The 24,130-nt window shown below is 42.5% G+C and overlaps 1 protein-coding gene across 1 annotated transcript in view; it reads right to left on the bottom strand.

Annotated features, from left to right (window-relative positions):
• LOC106566945 (phosphatidylinositol 3,4,5-trisphosphate-dependent Rac exchanger 1 protein) overlaps nucleotides 1-23,288 on the bottom strand; it is a 148,805-nt gene extending 125,517 nt beyond the window's left edge. Inside the window, exon 1 of the mRNA XM_014135621.2 lies at nucleotides 22,305-23,288. Coding sequence (XP_013991096.2) covers nucleotides 22,305-22,445 — 141 coding nt within the window. The 5' untranslated portion in view covers nucleotides 22,446-23,288. The remainder of the gene's footprint in view (nucleotides 1-22,304) is intronic.
• Between the last annotated feature and the right edge of the window lie 842 nt (nucleotides 23,289-24,130).

The raw sequence follows: 24,130 nt of genomic DNA, 5'->3' as shown, positions 1-24,130 counted from the left end.
CATCCAGCTCTGTCTGAATGTATGTTATGTTGTAATTTAAACAGAGTAAAATGAAAATATTCTGAAAAAAATGAATGGATTTTCTACTGGATGTTTTCAAAATGACAGAAGAATTATTAACTGAATATTCATGTATAATAATAAGGGAAAAAATACTGGAAAAATGAAGCGTACATGACTGATGTTCTCATCCTCCGCAACATTTTTGTAGGACTGTTTACACACACAGAGAATTTTAAATAAAGTTTGATTTTGAATGAAGCAACACATCTGCCACTACCTTCAAGATGGCTACCAGGTAAGCAGATGTCTTTATATTTCTCCAGTTAAAAGTTAAACATTCTCTTGTCAGACTGCGTACACGACAGTATTGATTATCATTACCGATACAGGTAGTTTTCCACATTTAAAAAAAGAAAATACTTCATTAATGTCTAATTTCTAATTATATTGAGTAAAAATGTGCTTAGTCATCATGTCTTCTCTATTGTTAGCAAAATATGCTAAGTTTCCTCATCCTTCGCAACACCATTCTCACCTACCGCTGCAATTTAAGGCCAGTTGCGGTAGAGAGAACTTCTGTTTCGGTAATGAGAATTTAAATCATTGACTATATTTTTAAATATAATGAACTATTAAAAGGTAAATATTATTTACTAACTGTTGATATTTTGCTTTATATCCTGTTTAATTGCAAAGTGACAAAAAGAAAGCTTTAGCGAAGGCTGACAAAATTCAGAGAAAAAGTTTACACCAACCCAGAACTGCTGGAAGAGTACAGAAGGAAGGACAGAGAGAGGTTAGGGGTTGGAGAGGTTACAGCAAGCGTAATTAGCATATATACATATATATATATATATATATATATGCTAATTATATATGCTAATTATATGCTAATTATATATATATATATATATATATATATATATACACACACACACACACGTCTATAGGAAGCCTATGCCCTCATACAGTGTCTATAGGAAGTCAATACCCTACAGTGTTATGAAGTCTACACATGCACGCTAACACATCCACACACTCAGTAAGCCATTTAGTTTATACTATAGGATGTCCACACACAGTCTAAGTGTAAGCCATTCAAGTCCTTACTGTAGGATTTTTTTTTTTTAATGATTATTTTACCAGGTAAGTTGACTGAGAACACATTCTCATTTACAGCAACGACCTGGGGGGTGAATGAGCAAATTATAAGCTAAGGATGATTAGGTGACCGTGATGGTATGAGGGACAGCTTGGGAATTTAGCCAGGACACCGAGGTTAACACCCCTACTCTTACAATAAGTGCCATGGGATCTTTAGTGACCACAGAGAGTCAGGACACCCGTTTAACGTCCCATCCGAAAGACGGCACCCTACACAGGGCAGGTGGGGCATTGAGATATTTTTTTTTTTTAGACCTGAGGAAAGAGTAAGGATGCACACAGTATGTAAGCCATTCAGTCCCTTCTATAGGATACACACACACACGGTCAGTAAGCCATTCAGTCTCTGCTATAGGATGATGTGTCCATAACAGTAAGATTATTCCCATGTTTTGAGACATGCTCATTTCATGTCATGCCTCCTTTCCATTTCCAGATATCAAAAATGAAAGCAAAAGTGTAAAATCAAGAAAACTCAAGATCTGACAAAGAAGCAACATGAAAAGAAGAAAAAAAAAAGTGTGGGAAAATGCAGTTATTACAGAAAAAAGAAAAAGCTGTATTGGACATAACACCATCAACATGTTCAAGAAGCAAGATGAAGAAGTTATTCAAAATCTTCAAGAAGACACAGCCTTCAAGAGAACAGCCATTCTCACCTCAGCAGGTAAATGTCCCTGCCATCAACTCAACTCCTAAAAGAAGAGAGACACCTCTACAGACACCAGCACCAATGAAGACATCTACCCTAAAGGAATCACCCAAGAAGAGGAATAGAAGAAAGAAAACACTATCAAAATGGAGGTCAAAGTTGCGCTACACAGAAGAGAAGCTGCTGGAGAGGACCAAAGAGATGGTCAACCTAAAGAAAAGACTTGAGATGATGGCCAAGAGGAAGCAGGTAATTGTCAACATGGAAGGCAGAGGTCCAGAAGAAAACTACAAAGTGGTCAGAGAACATTACCCAATAACAGCCAGAGAAAACTAATGCGCAAACTTGTTAGCCGCTTCCTTCAACAAGATGAAGTGTCCACTGTTATAAATGAGAAATTCTGAAAAATAGCTAGATATTCCGTAAGAGAGGCTTAACGGACACTATGGCAAATCTTCATAGAAGATTTCTGTCTGAGAATCCAAGGCACAACCTTTCCTTAAATTTAAGCCATTTTGGATTGGCCAGCAAAGAGTCACAGACAGAAACATGTGCTTGCAAAACACATGAAAACTGGCTTGAAGATAAAGAAGCTGCACCAGCTTGGGGTCACAGAAACATCATCCCCAAGGGACACTGTACAGGCCAGTGTGTGTAGTGACGATGACATGTGCTGTTCTAATGTGTTTGTAAGTGTTGTTTTTGTGTGTTCTCTGTTTTTAGCCTATGTTCTTTTGAAGCACTGCAAAATGAAATTGATTGAACTTGAATCCATGATTGTGCCAATATCTAATTTATTTTCTACATTAAATGTTATGGTTAAAAACATGTCTTAGTATACTTATTATCATTATCGAAATCAACATCATTTCCGAAACCTATGTATCATTATCGAAATCAACATCATTTCCGAAACCTATGTATCATTACGGCAAGAGTGGTTCATTTTATGTTAATTTAATGAAAGGGAAAAAAATAGTAGTTCTTTTAAATGCAAGCTTGCCACATATTTTTCAAAATTATGTCAGGTTTCAATGAAATATCAAAAATATTAGGTAGTAGATTGCGGAAGGTGTTGCAGTAATGACAAGGACAATACTTGATTGATTGTTTGAGAGCCAAAGAGACTTGCACTCTCTGTCACTGTTGTGTCTATAACACACTCAGCAAGCACCCACCTGTTCGGAGTATTTGTTTTTTTTTGCAGAATAGCTTGCACAAGCCCAGTTGCAAAGGATTTACTGCGGTTTTTCTTTTCTTTGTTGGTGCTTCTGTGATGAGCAAAAAGGAAGTGAAAACAGAGCAGTCAGATTTTACGAAAAGCCACAGATATTTGTTTCTGTATAAGTCTTTGAAAAAAAGTTTATTATTTTCAAGTTAGATACGCAGGCTTGCGACACAAAAGTAGCGAGGAGGATGTCCCGTGACAGGAAGCTAAGCTTTGTGAAGAGGAAGTGTGCGAGTCCAATCATGCCATACATGAACAGAATTTGTGGTTTTGCACAAACTCACTGCAAGGAGCCAAGATAGAGCTGCAGAGTGTACGGTATTATGCTGTAGTAAAAATTAATAGAGTTCTTATACCACAGCATTGTTGAATACTCGTTTCTGATTGACTAGAAGGGCATTCTAGAATAGACATTAAAACCAGATAACTGGACCGTTGGAAAATAAATAAATAATTAAATATATATATATATATTTTTTTTTTTTCTTTATCGTGACAACTTGCAATAAGCACCTACACATGCAGACCGTACTTGCTACAAAGTTACAGAAAGCTATACCATCAACCACACAAACTGAAATTGTATACATTGTAAACGCAGGTCCAATGAGGAAAAGAAATTGATTGGTTTACCCCTAGAGCATCGAGCCAGCGGGGTGGTGGCACTGGAATCCTCATCTCTCCCAAGTGGACATTCTCTCTTTCTCCCCTGACCCATCTGTCTATCTCCTCATTTGAATTCCATGCTGTCACAGTTACCAGCCCTTTCAAGCTTAACATCCTTATCATTTATCGCCCTCCAGGTTCCCTTGGAGAGTTCATCAATGAGCTTGACGCCTTGATAAGTTCCTTTCCTGAGGATGGCTCACCTCTCACAGTTCTGGGTGACTTTAACCTCCCCACGTCTACCTTTGACTCATTCCTCTCTGCCTCCTTCTTTCCACTCCTCTCCTCTTTCGACCTCACCCTCTCACCTTCCCCCCCTACTCACAAGGCAGGCAATACGCTTGACCTCATCTTTACTAGATGCTGTTCTTCCACTAATCTCATTGCAACTCCCCTCCAAGTCTCCGACCACTACCTTGTATCCTTTTCCCTCTCGCTCTCATCCAACACTTCTCACTCTGCCCCTACTCGGATGGTATTGCGCCGTCCCAACCTTCGCTCTCTCTCTCCCGCTACTCTCTCCTCTTCCATCCTATCATCTCTTCCCTCTGCTCAAACCTTCTCCAACCTATCTCCTGATTCTGCCTCCTCAACCCTCCTCTCCTCCCTCTCTGCATCCTTTGATTTCCTCTGTCCCCTATCCTCCAGGCCGGCTCGGTCCTCCCCTCCTGCTCCGTGGCTCGACGACTCACTGTGAGCTCACAGAACAGGGCTCCGGGCAGCCGAGCGGAAATGGAGGAAAACTCGCCTCCCCTGCGGACCTGGCATCCTTTCACTCCCTCCTCTCTACATTTTCCTCTTCTGTCTCTGCTGCTAAAGCCACTTTCTACCACTCTAAACTCCAAGCATCTGCCTCTAACCCTAGGAAGCTCTTTGCTACCTTCTCCTCCCTCCTGAATCCTCCTCCCCCTCCCCCCCTCCTCCCTCTCTGCGGATGACTTCGTCAACCATTTTGAAAAGAAGGTTCACGACATCCGATCCTCGTTTGCTAAGTCAAACGACACTGCTGGTCCTGCTCACACTGCCCTACCCTGTGCTTTGACCTCTTTCTCCCCTCTCTCTCCAGATGAAATCTCGCGTCTTGTGACGGCCGGCCGCCCAACAACCTGCCCACTTGACCCTATCCCCTCCGCTCTTCTCCAGACCATTTCCGGAGACCTTCTCCCCTACCTCACCTCGCTCATCAACTCATCCTTGACCACTGGCTACGTCCCTTCCGTCTTCAAGAGAGCGAGAGTTGCACCCCTTCTGAAAAAAACCTACACTCGATCCCTCCGATGTCAACAACTACAGACCAGTATCCCTTCTTTCCTTTCTCTCCAAAACTCTTGAACGTGCCGTCCTTGGCCAGCTCTCTTGCTATCTCTCTCAGAATGACCTTCTTGATCCTAATCAGTCAGGTTTCAAGACTGGGCATTCAACTGACACTGCTCTTCTCTGTGTCACGGAGGCTCTCCGCACTGCTAAAGCTAACTCTCTCTCCTCTGCTCTCATCCTTCTAGACCTATCTGCTGCCTTTGATACCGTGAACCATCAGATCCTCCTCTCCACCCTCTCCGAGCTGGGCATCTCCGGCGCCGCCCACGCTTGGATTGCGTCCTACCTGACAGGTCGCTCCTACCAGGTGGCGTGGCGAGAATCTGTCTCCGCACCACGTGCTCTCACCACTGGTGTCCCCCAGGGCTCTGTTCTTGGCCCACTCCTATTCTCGCTATACACCAAGTCACTTGGCTCTGTCATATCCTCACATGGTCTCTCATATCATTGCTATGCAGATGACACACAATTAATCTTCTCCTTTCCCCCTTCTGACAACCAGGTGGCGAATCGCATCTCTGCATGTCTGGCAGACATATCAGTGTGGATGACGGATCACCACCTCAAGCTGAACCTCGGCAAGACGGAGCTGCTCTTCCTCCCGGGGAAGGACTGCCCGTTCCATGATCTCGCCATCACGGTTGACAACTCCCTTGTGTCCTCCTCCCAGAGTGCTAAGAGCCTTGGCGTGACCCTGGACAACACCCTGTCGTTCTCCACCAACATCAAGGCGGTGACCCGATCCTGTAGGTTCATGCTCTACAACATTCGCAGAGTACGACCCTGCCTCACACAGGAAGCGGCGCAGGTCCTAATCAAGGCACTTGTCATCTCCCATCTGGATTATTGCAACTCGCTGTTGGCTGGGCTCCCTGCCTGTGCCATTAAACCCCTACAACTCATCCAGAACGCCGCAGCCCGTCTGGTGTTCAACCTTCCCAAGTTCTCTCACATCACCCCGCTCCTCCGCTCTCTCCACTGGCTTCCAGTCGAAGTTCGCATCCGCTACAAGACCATGGTGCTTGCCTACGGAGCTGTGAGGGGAACGGCACCTCCGTACCTTCAGGCTCTGATCAGGCCCTACACCCAAACAAGGGCACTCCGTTCATCCACCTCTGGCCTGCTCGCCTCCCTACCTCTGAGGAAGCACAGTTCCCGCTCAGCCCAGTCAAAACTGTTCGCTGCTCTGGCACCCCAATGGTGGAACAAGCTCCCTCACGACGCCAGGACAGCGGAGTCAATCACCACCTTCCGGAGACACCTGAAACCCCACCTCTTCAAGGAATACCTGGGATAGGATAAAGTAATCCTTCTAACCCCCCCCCTTAAAAGATTTAGATGCACTATTGTAAAGTGGTTGTTCCACTGGATATTATAAGGTGAATGCACCAATTTGTAAGTCGCTCTGGATAAGAGTGTCTGCTAAATGACTTAAATGTAAATGTAAATGTTTTTGCAGGTATCTCTTTTGGGAGCATCTGATGACTTAACGTGGTGAGTGATGAACATGAATTTCTCCTGTCCCTTCCGACTTTAAGCTGTCAAATCCTCCCACATGTTTCTAATTTGACCAGCTGTTTTTTTTATTTTATTTAACTAGGCAAGTCAGTTAAGAACAAATTCTTATTTACAATGACGGCCTACCAAAAGGCCTCCTGCGGGGACGGGGGCTGGAATACAAATAAATTCTATAAAATATAGGACAAAATACATATCACAACAAGAGAGACAACACTACATAAAGAGAGACCTAAGACAACTACATAGCATGGCGGCAACACATGACAACAACATGGTAGCAACACAACATGGCAGCAGCACAGGGTACAAACATTATTGCACAGAGACGGCAAGAAGGTAGAGACAACAATACATCACACAAAGCAGCCACAACTGTCAGTAAGTGTCCATGACAGTCTTTGAATATTTTTGAATTTGGTTGGCAGGTTTGCTAGCAACAAACTATTTAGCTAGCTTCTAGCCTAGTGTTTGATATGCAATCACCTCTTAATTAACAGTCAGTGTTGACGAGTGTCCTGACGAGAAGGCACACCTTTCTAGCTATGCCAGGCAAAATCGGGCATTATCAGCTCATTGATATGGATGAATCCAAATGAATGTCAATAGAAAAACAGCTACATTGCAGTTATTCTGGCTGCAGAGGTAGTGACTTTGTAGCCGTAGCTTGTTGGCTAGCTAGCAGCAAGGAAGGGATAAGAACGTTCCCAGCAAATGGAAAATAAAGCACAAACGACTGGGTCACGTCCATAAATATTGAACGACTGGGTCGCAACTCTAGCAACCAAAAGATAGGAGAATTAGCTTATAAAAATATGAGAAAACGTTGTTTTTTTAACCAGTAAATGTGCTTTCATATGGTTCTCTTTGCAACTGTGGGATAAACGCCTGTGTTCTGTACATTACCTTGTAAAATTGCACTCCTCAAAAGGGACTTGGCGGAGGTGTCGTCCAAGGTTATGTACAGAACGTTACCGTTTATCCCTTACATGTTGGAGACTTGAAAGATGGGAAATGATCATAGCATTAGGACAATAGAATTGCAGTATTGTGACATTTACACATATTATTCCCAAAAGTGGTAGGCCAACAGATAAGATGAATGCAGTTGAATTCTCAACACAGGCCAAAATACAATTCTTGATTGGTTAGGGAGTGCAACAAATCCTCAGATGCTTCTTTATCATACTACTCATAAAATGGGTTTGTTACAGTTCATACAGATGACTGTGCCCTCATTTCCACTTCCCCATGCTTTCATGTCATAGATAAAGATGAAGACCATTGGAAGCTAGTAGCACCACAAACTAGCCAACTCCCAACCATCACCACAGCTGGAGAGAGCATTTCTCTGCCACAAACTGCTGGTGGCGCACTCAGTCAAACCCAGGGAGGGCATGGTCCAGTCTCATATGACTTGCAGCCAAAAGGGTCATATGTGGGTTGGTCCCCGAGTTTGCCATTTGTTGTGACTTAGCAAAGCGAGGAAGGGCCAGACATACGGGTGTCCACAAGCAGACGCACATATGCTGGCGTCGGGTTCCGCGTTCACTCATCTGGAGAGTGACAGGAGGGTGAAAAGGCCTGCTGCCTCCAACGTCTGCCCTGGGTCAGGTTAACTGGCCTGGGTTCATTTTGAATCGGAGCTATGAAAAATGACATTTCTTATTGGAAGTCTAGGTAGTAGGCTACCTGATCGGTTTCAAAACGTCCTCTACTGTTTTCTTCCTACTGAACACGACCCTGGTTCTAAAGACACTTTTCCGTGCCCAAAGCAGGAAGCCAGTCTGACTACAAGTGATCCCTCTGAGCCAAGCTTGCCAAGTTTAACATGATTGTGTTAAACTCCTAACTTAATCGTAATCACATTAACTTTGATGCAGAACGACGGCAACTTTCAATCAGCTCAAATATGCATAGCTTTCAAAGCCGCATTTTAGACCTAATTACATTGAGAGTGGTAATGGTAACAAGACTACATTAATTGAAGCCCTTCTTCCACTGGTTGTGTGGACCCAGTCATCCCCAATGGCCTTGTGATGCAGTTGTGTCCGTAGGGACATGGGGAGAGAGCGCTACAGCTATATCGCCTCTTTAACTTATTCAAATAACATGCTTATATTCTGGCTCACTCCTGGTATTTTGTTTGGGTCTTTGTTAAATCGTGAACACAATATACTGTAATGACAAGCAGCAGGGCAGAAGGTGTACAGAGGGGAAGAAAATGCAGAGGCAGCTCCTCACGTGCGTGGATCTGTTGAGCACCTTATACCGAGTGTCACAGAGGGGGAGGTCTGTTATAGACTTTGGGGTAAGAGGGTTAATCATACGTTCGTGGTTGATTGTTAGGCATGTGCTTTTGTACAACAATGTGCTTTAAAGCGTCCTTTGTTTATGGTGGTAACAGAGGTCTATTAGTATTGTAGCGACCCGCACAGACAGTTGTGGGTTATGTGTTAGGCTATTAGTGGGTTGTGTCGTACTTACCAGTGTTCGCGGGGTCATGCCAATCAACCTGCTATCTGCCAATCACGGGAATGCCTGGAATGTTCTGATACCGGGCAGCCTGGTGGTTGGTGGAGTGGCGTGGAGGGGGGTTGGGCAGGGGGATGGAGCATTGGAAGTTAGACCGGGTTTAGCCATTGTTCTCTCTCTTACGTCTGGGCTTCACAAGAGAAGGTCACGGTTGGTTTGTAGTGTACCTTTCATTTATTTGGCGTGGGCTACGGCCAAACAGTAGCCTGTGTTAAGTTGGGTTAATAAACCGTCCATTCGTTAACTCCATCCTCTGTCTGGACAATTGTTCCTTCATGATCTGGTCAGGTCATTACAGTATATTAGGCTGATCCAATGTGCCCTTATGGGGCAATGTTTTAGTTCAAGTGTCCATGGTAAATTCGATGACTAATAGTGTTAAGGTTACATTTACATCCTGGAACAGTAGGCGATTAAATAAAATAGACGAAATAAAACAGGTAAGTAGATTAAAACAACTTCAGGCGAAGATCATATTTTTGTAAGAATCACATCTATTATCTGGTGACATTCCTAAAATACCAAGACAGTCCCTCCAGAATTCCACGATTGCATAATTCAATGCAAAAAATAAATAAAAATGAAACAATTACGCGAGAGCTCGCAATTTTGACCAAACCCCGCACTTTTAGAGCATAAAAGGGTCCAATCGAAAGCGGGTTCGTAATTCTGACCAATTACTGCACTGTTACCGTTGAAAATGGCCCAATCCAACCACACGTTAAAAAGTTTTCACCTGGCCTGTCAGCGTACTTACGTGCGAAGATGATGGGTGATTGTTGATGGCTGACATGCAGTACAATGAACAGAAATCAATCTCATTTGCCAACAAAAATAACAGCAAACGAATAAGTCGACAATCAACAGTCACTTCGAATCAGCAAAGCATATGAGAACATCAGACCAGTTCCCACAGCAGCGGCAGATCATGACGGAAGTGGTAGCAGGGAAGACTGTGGCAAGCACAGAAAGAATCAAGGTGAGTGGCGTTTTACTCAAACGTTTACTCCGCTAACCATGGCTTTAGTAGGGTGGTCGGCACTCTGCTCTCCCCAGTCAGTCTATGGAGAGCGCTGCTCAAAGCATGGAGTGCAATTTGTCAGCATTGCCGTTTTAAACTCTCTGTAAAACTTAATACGGACTACGAAAGCACAATCTTTCTGGATTTTTTTTAAAGGAATAATAAAAACAACCACAACTCTATTTTTACGTGTTCTGTTCTTTATCTCCCTTTCAGGAAAAAAACAAGACAATTTATTAGAATGAAATGGCGATCCTCAAATTGAAAGTGATCAGCGAGAGCGAGTGCCTGATGGAGAGGAGAGGTGTGTGAGTGAATTATGACAGAGCTGTTTGTTCAGGAAAATAAACAGAATTGAGCACTTTAGATGTTTAATTGTTTTTGTATTATGTATTCTGCTTAAAGTCGTCCTAAAACTGAGCACATATGACTTTTATTGCTTTATATGAAATTAACTTGAAAAAAAAAAACATTGCAAAATGTAGTCACAGAATTTCAGAAAAGCTGCCGCAAAAATCAGGCATTCCTTTTTGGCCGCAGATATCATAAACGAATTTGCGAAATCCTGGATGGACTGGCAAGATGTGGCCTGGGCAGGTCATTGCAGCCTCATTTAGTTCCCATGCAAGGAGTTATTATTCTTATCCATAAATCCATTCCATATCAGATATTGCAAACAATTTGTGATCCCACCGGCAGATTTATTATTACCTTGCTCTCTGAGCAGTTGAATTTAATTAATATGTATGGTCCCAACGAAGATGACGCAATTCTTTAACGATTTGTTTTTAAACCTTTCCACACTTCCAGGTAATTGTATTGTTGCAGGAGACTTTAATTGCACTTTAGATCCTGTTAAAGATCGCACCTCGGGTTCGAACTACTCCCACACCCAATCTAGGAAGACCATACAGCATTTTATGAACGATTTAAACTTAGAGATTGAGAGAAATGAAACCAGATGATGTGGAATACTCCTGTTACTCTAGCACTCACCAGACCTATTCCCGAATCTACAATTTTTTTTATCTCAGCAGCATTACACTCAAACTGAAGATTGATTTTATGATAGCATTGTCATCTGACCATGCTCCAGCATCGCTTATATATTCCGATTCCAATTTAGTAGTTGGCCCACCTAAATGGCGCTTCCAACCTAAATGGCTGCAATATACAAGTTTTACAGAATACATTGGACAGAAAGCAAATGTACCTATACTTTTCAATGAATACAACACAGACCTCAGCTTGTACTAGACGGGAAACCTTTAAAGCTTTCATAAAGGGTAAAATTATAAGTTTCACCAGCTCCAAGTCAAAAAATACTCAACAAAAAATGAAATCACATAAAACCAAAATTTAAAAAAAACTCAAATTTTCCACACTAATTCTACAGGTGTACACAAGGAGTTGCTCTTGCTCAATGCTCAATATAACAGCATTTCTGTGGGTAGAGCTACAGCAAGCTTATTGAGACTAAACCAATCATATTATGACCAGGGTGAAAAGGCTGGGAAGCTGTTGGCCTGGCGAATCAAACAGCAGCAAGCAGAGAGAGCAATCAATTCAATTCAGGATGCATGGGGAGCTGTAACGGTATACCCTTGGGAGATAAACAATACCTTTAAATCCTGTTATGAAGAATTATATGCATCAGAGTATCCTCCTGAAACTGGTACCCAGGCTAGCTTTTTAGATACATTGGGAAACTCCAATCTTTCAGATGAATCTAAGGATATTCTTAATGCTGAGCTGACTGTGGAGGACATTTCCAATGCAATTGATAGTATGAGGGCATCTGGCCCAGATGGGCTGCCCATTGACATCTACAAGAGATTTAAATACAAACTGTGCACTCCTCTCCAGGAGATGTTTTTGGAATCTTACGAAAATGGTCTCCTGCCCCCTTCTTTGAGAGCTCTGATCACTCCGCTCCTAAAACCTGAATAGCTGCATACCAAACGTGATCCCTACCGTGCTATTTCACTTTTGAATTCTGACACTAAGGTTCTTTGTAAAGCATTTGTGAGGAGGTTGGAGGATTTTCGTCCGGATGCGGTGGGTTGAGACCAAAATGGCTTTATTCAAGGTCGTCAAGGATTTCATAATGTTAGAAGAATGCTAAATGATCTGCTTCCAGCCTAAATTGGGTCGTCAGACACTGCGATCCTGTCGTTGGACGCAGAGAAGGCCTTCGACAGGGCTACTCAACCCTACCTCTTTGAAGTGTTAACTTGTTTTGGTGAGAGCTTTTGTAAATGGATAATGATACTAAATACAAATCACAATGCAGAGATCCTTACTACTAATACGGTATCTAAACCTTTTGACATCCGCAGGGGTTCTAGGAAGGGCTGCCCTCTTTCTCCTCTCCAGTTTATCCTAGCCATTGAGCCTCTAGCCATAGCTGTTAGGTCCCACCCCAATATTTCAGGTATCAGAATAGATCAGATGGAACATCGAATTGCCCTTTATGCAGACGATGTAATTTTGTTTCTTACAGACTTGTGCAATTCCATATCCGCACTTCTGGACCTTATCAAAGAGTTTGGGGTGTTCTCGGGATACAAAACAAATAACGCAAAATCCTCATATGATGCTAAAGGAGGAGGAAAGACATAGACCTACACCTCTGACTTATTTTTTTAATGCTACGGAATGCTTTACATATCTCGGCATTCATATTGTGCCAGAGATTGACTGCATAATCTCAACTAACTATGACCCTGCCGTAGATTCAATAACTCAATCGATAGATGGTCATCTTTACCTACTGTATATCTTTAATTGGCCAGATTAACATTATGAAAATGAATGTCCTCCCAAAACTGTTGCATTTATTTCAGAACGTTCTCTTGCCACCACCACCATCCCTCTTTACAAGGTTTAAAAAGATGTTCACTATATTTATCTGGAATAACAGACATCCCAGAGTTCGCTTGTCCTTATTGTACCTACCGTATGACAGAGGGGGGGCTCCATTTGCCTAATATCCAGTGGTACTACTGGGCAGCTCAGCTTCGCACTGCTATGTACTATTTTACCTCTGAAATGTCTTCAGTTGTACCCAAATTACCCCTTAACCTCTACATTTACTCAGCTGATAGCAAGACACTAAAAAAATTATACGATCAACGTTTGGCATGAGGTGCGGAAGTTCCTTGGTGAAATGCATTCTTTGTCATGTTTTAGTCCTATCTGGGGAAACCACAGTTTCACTCCTGGTAGAGCTGATCCGGGTTGGGCCAGCAAGGGTTTAAGGAAAGTTCAAGACCTGTATAAAGAAGGTATTTTTATGTCATTTGAAGAAATGACATTCCTAGAAAACATTTTTTTATATATTTACAGCTAAGGAGCTTCCTCATGGCTGCCCAAAACCTAACAGAAGCCCTTCTGTCCACTTTAGAAAATACAATCTCAGCCCATTGTAATGGTAAGGTTAGAATTTCAGCTCTATACAATATGCTAGGGTCTGCTTCAAATGAATCCTCTGCACACAAACTGAACTCTTGGAAGGAAGATATTCGGGAAGACATAGTCTTGGACAAATGGAGTAGTATATGTCCTAAGGCTCAGAATGTGAATACTCTGCAAAACTATTGCAACACAATTGGTTTATGCAAACATATGTAACCCCTGCTAAGTTTAATAGTACAATTCCAGATATATGTGACAAGCACAATCATTCTAAAAGGAACTCTGTTTCATTGTCTGTGGGACTGTGAGAAAATTCAAGATTTCTGGAAGGAGGTATCACATATTATATCCCAAATAGTATCAGTAAAATTGCCTCTCTATACCAAAGTGTTTATCCTGGGGTTGTACCCAATCAATCCTCATCTAAAAGAACCAAGTGCAAACACTTATAGATATGGGGTGGCAGGTAGCCTAGTGGTTAGAGCATTGGAATAGTAACCAAAAGGTTGCAAGATTGAATCCCCGAGCTGACAAGGTAAAAATCTGTCGTTCTACCACTGAACAAGGCAGTTAACCCACTGTTCCTAGGCCGTCATTGAAAATAAGAATTTGTTCTTATCGGACTTGCCTAGTTAAATAAAACGGTTAAAAAAGTGCTTGTTGCAAGCAAAACGCTTGATAGCTCTTGCCTGTGAAAGTGTGAACACTTCTAGTATTGCCCAACGGCTTAGGGAAATGTTGTCTTGCCTAACAATGGAAAAGATTACATATACGGTTAAGGGTAAACAAGACACTTTTGAAAAGGTTTGGGGACCATTTTTGGATATTGTTGAGCAGAGTGATGTGGGTGAAATATTGGCTAATGAAGGGAACTCTGGGTAGCGTACTATGCTTTGTGTGCATGCGGGGTGGTGGTGAGATATCCGATTGGCTTGTGGCACTGTGTTTCATCTGAAATTGATCCCAAATATGTTCCATCCTATTGGATCTGACCACTGTAAAATGTTATTTTGGTGGTTTTATGCTTTGTAACACTTGTCTTAGGATGTTTCACCATTTATTTATTTGTATTTTTGGTTGCTGTTAACTTGTGGTTTTTGCTGTTATTTTTTTTTCATGTAATATTTCTTATTTTATATATAAGTTAAAGAAAAATCAATAAACATTGGTTTTTTTAAAAGAAGAGGAAAGGGATGTATTTAAAGGGATTGTACATGGTTGTTGACACCATTTCCTGGTTGCTAAAATTCTAAAAGTTTGCATAAGGTCAGTGTGACAAAACAAGCAACTATAGTGTAGATAATCTTTGTACCATCTAAACCACTGAAATATATTTTTCATAACCAAAAATATTATATTTTCAGCGGTTTGAAGCAGTGTACAAAACCAAAAGTAAGATGCAAAAACAAACTTAAGAACGGGAAGCCTATACATAGCGTATATAGAACCAATCTACCGCTCCTTAGACTTGCTTTCAATGAGAATGACAGGTCAACAGTGAGGGGGAAAAGTATTTGATCCCCTGCTGATTTTGTACGTTTGCCCACTGACAAAGAAATTATCAGTCTATAATTTCAATGGTAGGTTATATGGAAACAGTGAGAGACAGAATAACAACAAAAAATCCTGAAAAATGCATGTCAAAAATGTTAAATTGATTTGCATTTTAATGAGGGAAATAAGTATTTGACCCCTCTCAATCAGAAAGATTTCTGGCTCCCAGGTGTCTTTTATACAGGTAACGAGCTAAGATTAAGAGCACACTCTTAAAGGGAGTGCTCCTAATCTCATCTTGTTACCTGTATAAAAGACACCTGTCCACAGAAGCAATCAATCAGATTCCAAACTCTACACCATGGCCAAGACCAAAGAGCTCTCCAATGATGTCAGGGACAAGATTGTAGACCTACACAAGGCTGGAATGGGCTACAAGACCATTGCTAAGCAGCTTGGTGAGAAGGTGACAACAGTTGTGATTATTTGCAAATGGAAGAAACACAAAAGAACTGTCAATATCCCTCGGCCTGGGGTTCCATGCAAGATCTCACCTCGTGGAGTTGCAATGATCATGAGAACGGTGAGGAATCAGTCCAGAACTACACGGGAGGATCTTGTCAATGATCTCAAGGCAGCTGGGACCATAGTCACCAAGAAAACAATTGGTAACACACTACGCCGTGAAGGACTGAAATCCTGCAGCGCCCGCAAGGTCCCCCTGCTCAAGAAAGCACATATACATGCCCGTCTGAAGTTTGCCAATGAACATCTGAATGATTCAGAGGACAACTGGGTGAAAGTGTTGTGGTCAGATGAGACCAAAATGGAGCTCTTTAGCATCAACTCAACTCGCCGTGTTTGGAGGAGGAGGAATGCTGCCTATGACCCCAAGAACACCATCTCCACCGTCAAACATGGAGGTGGAAACATTATGCTTTGGGGGTGTTTTTCTGCTAAGGGGACAGGACAACTTCACCGCATCAAAGGGACGATGGGCGGGGCCATGTACCGTCAAATCTTGGGTGAGAACCTCCTTCCCTCAGCCAGGGCATTGAAAATGGGTCGTGGATGGGTATTCCAGCATGACAATGACCCAAAAAACACGGCCAAGGCAACAAAGGAGTGGCTCAAGAAGAAGCACATTAAGGTCCTGGAGTGGCCTAGACAGTCTCCAGACCTTAATCCCATAGAAAATCTGTGGAGGGAGCTGAAGGTTCGAGTTGCCAAATGTCAGCCTCAACCTTAATGACTTGGAGAAGATCTGCAAAGAGTGGGACAAAATCCCTCCTGAGATGTGTGCAAACCTGGTGGCCAACTACAAGAAACGTCTGACCTTTGATTGCCAACAAGGGTTTTGCCACCAAGTACTAAGTCATGTTTTGCAGAGGGGTCAAATAATTATTTCCCTCATTAAAATGCAAATCATTTTATAAAATTTGACGTGTTTTTCTGGATTTGTTGTTGTTGTTATTCTGTCTCTCACTGTTCAAATAAACCTACCATTAAAATGATAGACTTATTATTTCTTTGTCAGTGGGCAAACGTACAAAATCAGCAGGGGATCAAATACTTTTTTCCCTCACTGTATAACTAACATTTCCAATGTGAATTTTGTCAGATCGCCCAAAAATGTACATATTGCAGCTTTAAAAGAATACTTTGTGATTTTGGCAGAGTAAGAGAAGTGCAAAAATTATAAAATGTTTTACTATTGCAACATCATGTACAATCACATTCAGAGGTTGTCTGAAGCGTGCTAAAGTTCACATCTCATCGTAAATGGTTATTCCCAATCATTTGCAACCATGTCAATGAGCACCCTTTCCTTTGCAGTACCTCACCTAGTCGGCACGGGGATTTGAAACAGCGACCTTTCGGTTACTGGCCCAATACTCTTAACCGCTAGGCTACCTGCCGCCCCTACCTGTCCATTTCCATACAGGATTTATTCCAGTGTTTTACCAAAAAAGGCTTAGACTTTTCACTTTCCATTTCCATAGTCTTGACCTTTTCTGAGATGCATTGTTGATACGGGCCCAGGCCCGAAGGGGAAGAGAAAAAGCAGAAGTCACAAAAGGGGCCGGCTCAGCCATTGTGAGGAGGGTAAAAAAGAAATAAATGTAAAAAAAGAGAGCCTAACAGAGCAAAAGAGGGGATGGATGAGGGCAGGGGAAAAGGGTGGCAGGTACTTTTGCAGTGAATTGTATTGACACTGAAGTGCTGCATGGTCTCGCTCATTCCTCCATTATTAAGCAAAGGAAATGGCAGTCCTGTTGTGACTGTAGTGGAAGTGCACCAGTGCTTATATTAGCGCTATGATGAAAAAGGAAATCGACCATTGGTTTCCTGGCATTGCATCTGGGTATGAAGTATGAAAATGGGCAAAGTGAAACAACTATGGGCATCATATGGTTCTCTCTTCGCTATGAGTGGAAAGAGAAGTGTGTGTGTGTGTGTTCACATCAAACTGCTCTGCTTGTTCTCAACTACACCCCAATCGGAACAGTAATTTGGGTGCAACAAGCACCAGCTCAAGAGGTCAAAGGACACCGCCAGTTGTGCAACTAAGACCCCCATTTCACCCTCTGGTAGGTTTATTGTAAGCTAGTGTGGCAGACGAGAGCAAGTAAGTAATCTGAATCTACAAGAACATTGAGATACTGTAGAAGTGCATGGCTAAACTGGTTTTAACATTAAATCCTCAAAATCAATGGTTCTGCATAACAATACATGTTTATCTCCTAAGTTGGTCACCACACCCATCTCGAGTGTTGAAATTGTATTTTATTTATTTAACTTGGCAAGTCAGTTAAGAACAAATTTTTATTTACATTGATGGCCTACCGCAGCCTGTGGTGCGCAATGTAAATTGTCCTGTGGCGATTTTATTAATTTTTCAGCAGGCTTATGGCTTGGGGGTAGAAGCTGTTGAGGAGCCTTTTGGTCCTAGACCTGGCGCTCCGGTACCGCTTGCCGTGCGGTAGCAGAGAAAACAGTCTATAACTTGGGTGTCTAGAGTCTGACAATTTGATGGGCTTTCCTCAGACACCGCCTATTATATAGATCCTGGATGGCAGGAAGCTTGGCCCCAGTGATGTACTGGGCCATTCGCACTACTCTCTGTAGCACCTTACGGTCAGATGCCGAGCAGTTGCCATACCAGGCGGTGATGCAACCGGTCAGGATGCTCTCGATGGTGCAGCTGTAGAACCTTTTGAGGATCTGGGGACCCATGCCAAATCTTTCCAGTCTCCTGAGGGGAAAAGGTTTTGTTTTTCCCTTTTCACGACTGGCTTGGTATGTTTGGACCATGATAGTTTGTTGGTGATGTAAATACCAAGGAACTTGAAACTCTCGACCCGCTCCACTACAGCCCCGTCAATGGGGGCCTGTTCGGCCCACCTTTTCCTGTAGTCCACGATCAGCTCCTTTGTCTTGCTCACATTGAGAGGTTGTTGTCCTGGCACCATACTGCCAGTTCTCTGACCTCCTCCCTATCGGCCGTCTCATTGTCGGTGATCAGGCCTACAACTGGCGTATCGTCAGCAAACTTAATGATGGTGTTGGATTCATCTTTGGCTATGCAGTTGTTGGTGAACTGTAAATACAGGAGAGGACTAACTACACACCCCTGAAGGGCCCCAGTGTTAAAGATCAGAGTGGCAGACATGACATCTCACATAGGTGTTCCTTTTGTTCAGGTGAGGAAGGCAGTGTGGAGTACGATTGAGATTGCGTCATCTGTGGATCTGTTGGGGCAGTATACGAATTGGAGTGGGTCTAGGGTGTCCGGGAGGATGCTGTTGATGTGAGCCATGAACAGCCTTTCAAAGCACTTCATGGCTACCAACGTAAGTGCCACGGGGCGGTAATCATTTGGGCAGGTTACCTTCGCTTTTTTGGGCACAGGTACTACGGTGGTCTGCTTGAAACATGTAGGGATTACAGACTCGGTCAAGGAGAGGTTGAAAATATCAGTGAAGACACTTGACAGTTGGTCCGCGCATGCTTTGAGTAAGCGTCCTGGTAATCCGTCTCGTTCCCCTGTTGCCTCCATCATCCTCCAAATCCCACCAACATCAGCCACCTCAGAGTGCAACTGGTCATTGTTTGGGAACACCAAAGAACGCAACAGGCTGACCAATACAAGGGTTGAAAAATTGGTGCCCATCCAGGAAAATTTGAGGCTTTTTGAGCCTAACAACAAGCCATCCTCAACAAGGTTGGAAAGTGACAGTGAAGATAAGACCTTAGAGTCTGATCTTCAAGAGGTGGACATCGAGGAGGTCCAGGGAGACGACATGGAAGCCTGAGAGGAAAACAACCAAAGCCTTAGTTTCTAGACTATCATTTTACAGATGTCTGTTGAAAACGTTTTGGGAGATGCGATGGATCATTCAATATTCCCTTTCTTTTGGTGTTCAGTGAAATCATCCCATGTGAAGAGTCAACTCATTTAATTAAAGTTTAACTCATAACTTAAAAAAATAATATTCTATTAGAATGATTTAATAATTTGCAAGTATGTCTACTTATGATAAGGTAAAAGGTATCTGTTTCTGTCTCCATATGCTATGGTAAATATATCCAATGCAAAAACATCTACATTTAAATGGTATTAATATTGATTTGCATATTTTTCAGTTAATTCCCATATATTCCCATTGAAAGTTTCCACCTCTGAATATTCCCCAAAATATGCAACCCTAGGCACAAGCATTTCACTACACCCGCAATAACATCTGCTAAACATGTGTATGTGACCAATAACACTGCGAATCACTACACTTGTCAGGTTCTCTACACAACCTTTTCAATTCGCTCCACTTCCGCCACCAGTAGAGATGAAACACTTGAGTGTATCACAGATACAAGCGACATGGCATGAAATTGAATAAATAAATTAAGAAATCCCCTTTTTGTAGCCGGGCGTAAAATTATCCTTATCTTACCCTCTCCCCCACAATCCTCCTCTCTCGGCCGTGCGCATCACCAACAAAGTCATATTTGGGTCTCGTGCCTTTCCCCTTGCTCACTTCTGCTTTAAGGGCTGTAAAGTTCATGGCTCCTAGAGGCTCACATAGGCGGAAGCTGGCTTGCTACGGGGAGGCTAGTCGGTCTCTCCTCAGCTCCGTCAAAATGATGCCGCAGACAGGAAGACTGGACCAGAGACTTCCTCTCAAAGACAAGAGACCAGACACTCTGTTGTCTTGTCTGTAGGTCTGACGAGTTTGGTTCCATTTAAAACTACTGACAGAAGTCTCTCCATACATGACACTTTGTCTTGGGTTTGTTGGAAATCTTGTGCGATGCTGTGCTTTCTAACATCATTGAAAAACCAAATGAAAATATTACTCAATGGGTTCTACAACCATGCCAAGATGTAAAACATTTTACTAATTGCAGCCATGCTGATTGGACCCCTAATTTATCAAGATTCAGTGAAAACGGAGGGTTCTATCATGATAGTGTCCAATGCATCTCATATTGCTACTAGTCTGTATGTGGGAACCCTGAACATTCAACTAGCTCTGGGTTAGTTGAATGTACAGCTTTTTTAGTACAGCTTGTCCTCTGAATCAGGACCTTTTAATTGGCCCAGTAGTAAAGAAGCATGTCCAATTGGAGGGGAGGGTCTTTGTAATCATCTCATTTGGGTGTTCCCGACTTCGGTCGCTGAACACGTATTGAAATCGGTTATAAATATCCTTTTATGAGCACTTAGCTCTTTCAAGTCAGTTCGCTGTTGCAGCCACAATTATGTTCACCCCCACTCTTTAATGTGCGTTTGCATTTGCGTGAGTGGGGTTTTTGAGTGGAGCTTTTCTGAAGTGGATATGGGGACTCGGTGGTTGGTGTCATGTTGAGAGGTGACGTGCTGGAGATAACATCTTGGGACAGATTGTAGAGGCCATCTGGAAGTCTTGATGTTTGTCCACTGTGACAGAGATCAGTTGGACAGGGAAGAGAGAGCTGTAAGATCTGGAATGTTCCAATATGATACGGGCCTCAGATCTGTCGGCGATGTAAGACATTGGTTAACTTGTACATCTCCACTCCATACTACAGCCCCTTTTATGTCTGTTCACTAGATACGATGACATGCTAACGTTTAGATTTATGTAGAGGAATCGGGAGTTATCTACACAGTATAGGAAGTATGGCTTCAGAATATAGTGTATAATGGATAAAAGGTACAAACACTAAGTGATACAACTGTGTGTGTGTGTGTGTGTGTGTGTGTGTCAAGTCATAGGATGCCACACTTCGAAGTTACTCAGGCCGACATAAGCCATTAGCAGCGTCACTGAGACCTGCTAAGAGGATGGCTTGTGGGAAGTGAATTAGCGCCCTGGCATGCTATTATGGTCAGAATAGGATCAAAGCAGACACCCAATCACTGGTTCTGAATCAGACAAGAGGAGCGGACCAGTCATAGACAGTACCGTAGCCAATAAACAGACCAGAATCAGCTGAACAACGTCTCTAAATTGATGGGGATACAATTAGCATCTTCTGATCAGATGGTATCTTGTAGGGCTGAGTGATTTAACTAAATGTTGGTAATTTTTCACACAACTGATGTCAGTTCAATTATTCAAATTCCATTTTGTTCTGTTTTTTTTCTTCTTCTCCCCCTGTGAGTTCAATGCACGCTGCAGTTTCTCTTGAAATAAAAATCATATCATGCCTGAACTAACTGTGCGATGTAGTAGGGAGTTGTAGTTTCCAACTGGCCAATGTCCTACATAGTTTAGCGCAGAAAAAGTGATAACTGACTATAATGAACATAATCACGGCTACTTGTCCGGTCTGTGTTTCTTTTATGGCTGCTATGTAAGATGCAGAACAATGCGTGATGAAGAGGATACAGAGAGCAGTTGCTTAGCGTGGTATTGATATTCACTAAAATAGTGATTTTTGTCCGACAGCATAGGCAGCAGATCTATGGCGATGGGATGGCGTAATGAATTAAAGTCAATAGAACAAATGTAGAAACTAAATGCAGAAAAGCGCCGCTCTAACAGGCTACCATAAACAGAAGGGTGAAGCTACAAGTTTAAAACCAAAGAGAGGATGTTGGATTGTGTTCTCGGTGCAACAAATAAACTAGTGGTCCATGCTAATGCATTCAGCAGCTGTAGAAAGCCAGCCTTGCCTTCACTTTCTCGTAAAGATGTTTGTTGCCATCACTTTGTGATATGATTCAACAGCTTGCCAGCAGCTGAACAATACAAATAACATGTTTGGCAAGCAGACTAACACAAGCGTGAACAAAAACTTACCGACTGAAGGAAAAGCAATGCCCGAACGTAATCCCTCTCGGTGTTCAAAATTTCATGTAAAACACAGAGCCTCAAGCGTTGCTGGCGGTCCGACTCTTTGGTGCTGTGGAGGACGCCGTTCTGTTGCCCCTCTTCTTCCATGATTGATCTTTATCCAAAAAAGTACGGGAAAATAAGTCTAAATTATTCTTGATACTTGGGTCACTGCAAAAGTATCCCGAGTTAGTTGCAGTTTAAGTCCATTTTGCAACACCGTATTTTCAAACCCCAAGCACTGATGCGCAATAGGCTTTACATGAACTTAACAAAAACACACGTCTTGATGAACAATAAATGACGAACGACTCCAGATCGATTTGATTGATCCGATTCCCAGACAAGAAAAGACAACTTTCAGATAAGAATATTACAGCTCATAAACTATCAGAGTAGAGCTAAACCACAAGCGCTCAGGTTGGTTAGTTGTGTGTCAAAGATAAGTTGAGGACACAACACATGATGTAGTCAGTACTAGTTCCGCAGAAGGCAGTCTGAAAAGTGCCTGTTGTCCTCTTCTCGGCTTCTGTTGGGACTAAGCGCAGTGCCAACGCTGGTGCAAGTGGTGGCTTTCAGAAGTGCCGCAGTGTAGGGACCGACCACCTTTAAGTTAGCATAAGGAATGTGTTCAATATCAAATAATTAATTCTGCACCTACAACATATGCTATACCCAATTCTTATTTCAATAAGGCAGCCTAATTAATCATTTACTTTACGCATAAAATGCCATGGTTTGTCAAGGCCTATTGAACAAGTCTAGGCTGCAAATGAAGTCGACAGTTTTAGGAATACAATGTAATAGTTTAGATGATTGTTATTTAATTTATGAAGAGGGTCTGAGAGAACCAACGGTACCACCAACAGGCTCAAGTATTAAAGCGCTGCACGGTCAATCCAAGGTCTCCATTGACCGTGCAGCGTTTACGGAGATATGGCCTCTGCAGAAGTCAGGCATTCATATGTTTTGCTCGTCGTGGAGCAGCACAGAGCGGTTGAACAGAGCTGTTGTCAGGGAAACGAGTTTGTGTTTATACAGGACATCCCGCCCCCACCTACAGTCAACCAATCATGTCAATGCGGAGCGATACTGAGCCCTCCACTGTTACAACATTTTGGAGGCGCATGGAGATGCTGGGCAGAGTTCTGTTTGGCCTCAGGGGGCACCTAATTGCATCACACGGAGCCTCCGACCACATTTTCAGGGGGCACCTGATTGCATCACACGGAGACTCCGACCACATTTTCAGGGGGCACCTGATTGCATCACACGGAGCCTCTGACCACATTTTCGGATCAAGCATAAGTTGGTTTTTAGTTGAGCACCAAGCAGCAGCCGTGTTGAATTTAGAAATATGAGAGTGGACTCATTCATAGCACAGCAGCAAACTCTTACAACTTTGGGTCAAATTAAAGTGTCAAACGAGTAAAATTCTAATGATTGCGAGAACGTTAAGTGTGTTTTTACTTTATTCCTCAAATGTTGGCGGTCAAAAATGTAAGAAATGAAAATATAATCAATGCAGGGTGCATTCATTATCCACTGTGATTCTAGTTGCATACAATTTTTTTTGCCTTTTCAAATGAGGACAACTGATATGCCTCACTTTATATTTACATATAATTCTTTCTTTCTGTACATCACAAGTTATGTCCTTAAAATGGTCCTTAAAATATTTAATATTACTGAACAACAAATAAGTCATTTATGCAGGGGCGCAACTTTGGTTTTAAAAAGTGGGGGGGCATGTTTTTTTTCTTCAGTCAGATAAACACTCCAAACAGCCTACC

Source organism: Salmo salar, chromosome ssa13 (assembly GCF_905237065.1).
Source record: "Salmo salar chromosome ssa13, Ssal_v3.1, whole genome shotgun sequence".
Taxonomy (NCBI): Eukaryota; Metazoa; Chordata; class Actinopteri; order Salmoniformes; family Salmonidae; genus Salmo; species Salmo salar.
Note: the sequence above shows the minus strand (reverse complement) of the source record. Positions and strands in the feature narration are given on the sequence as shown.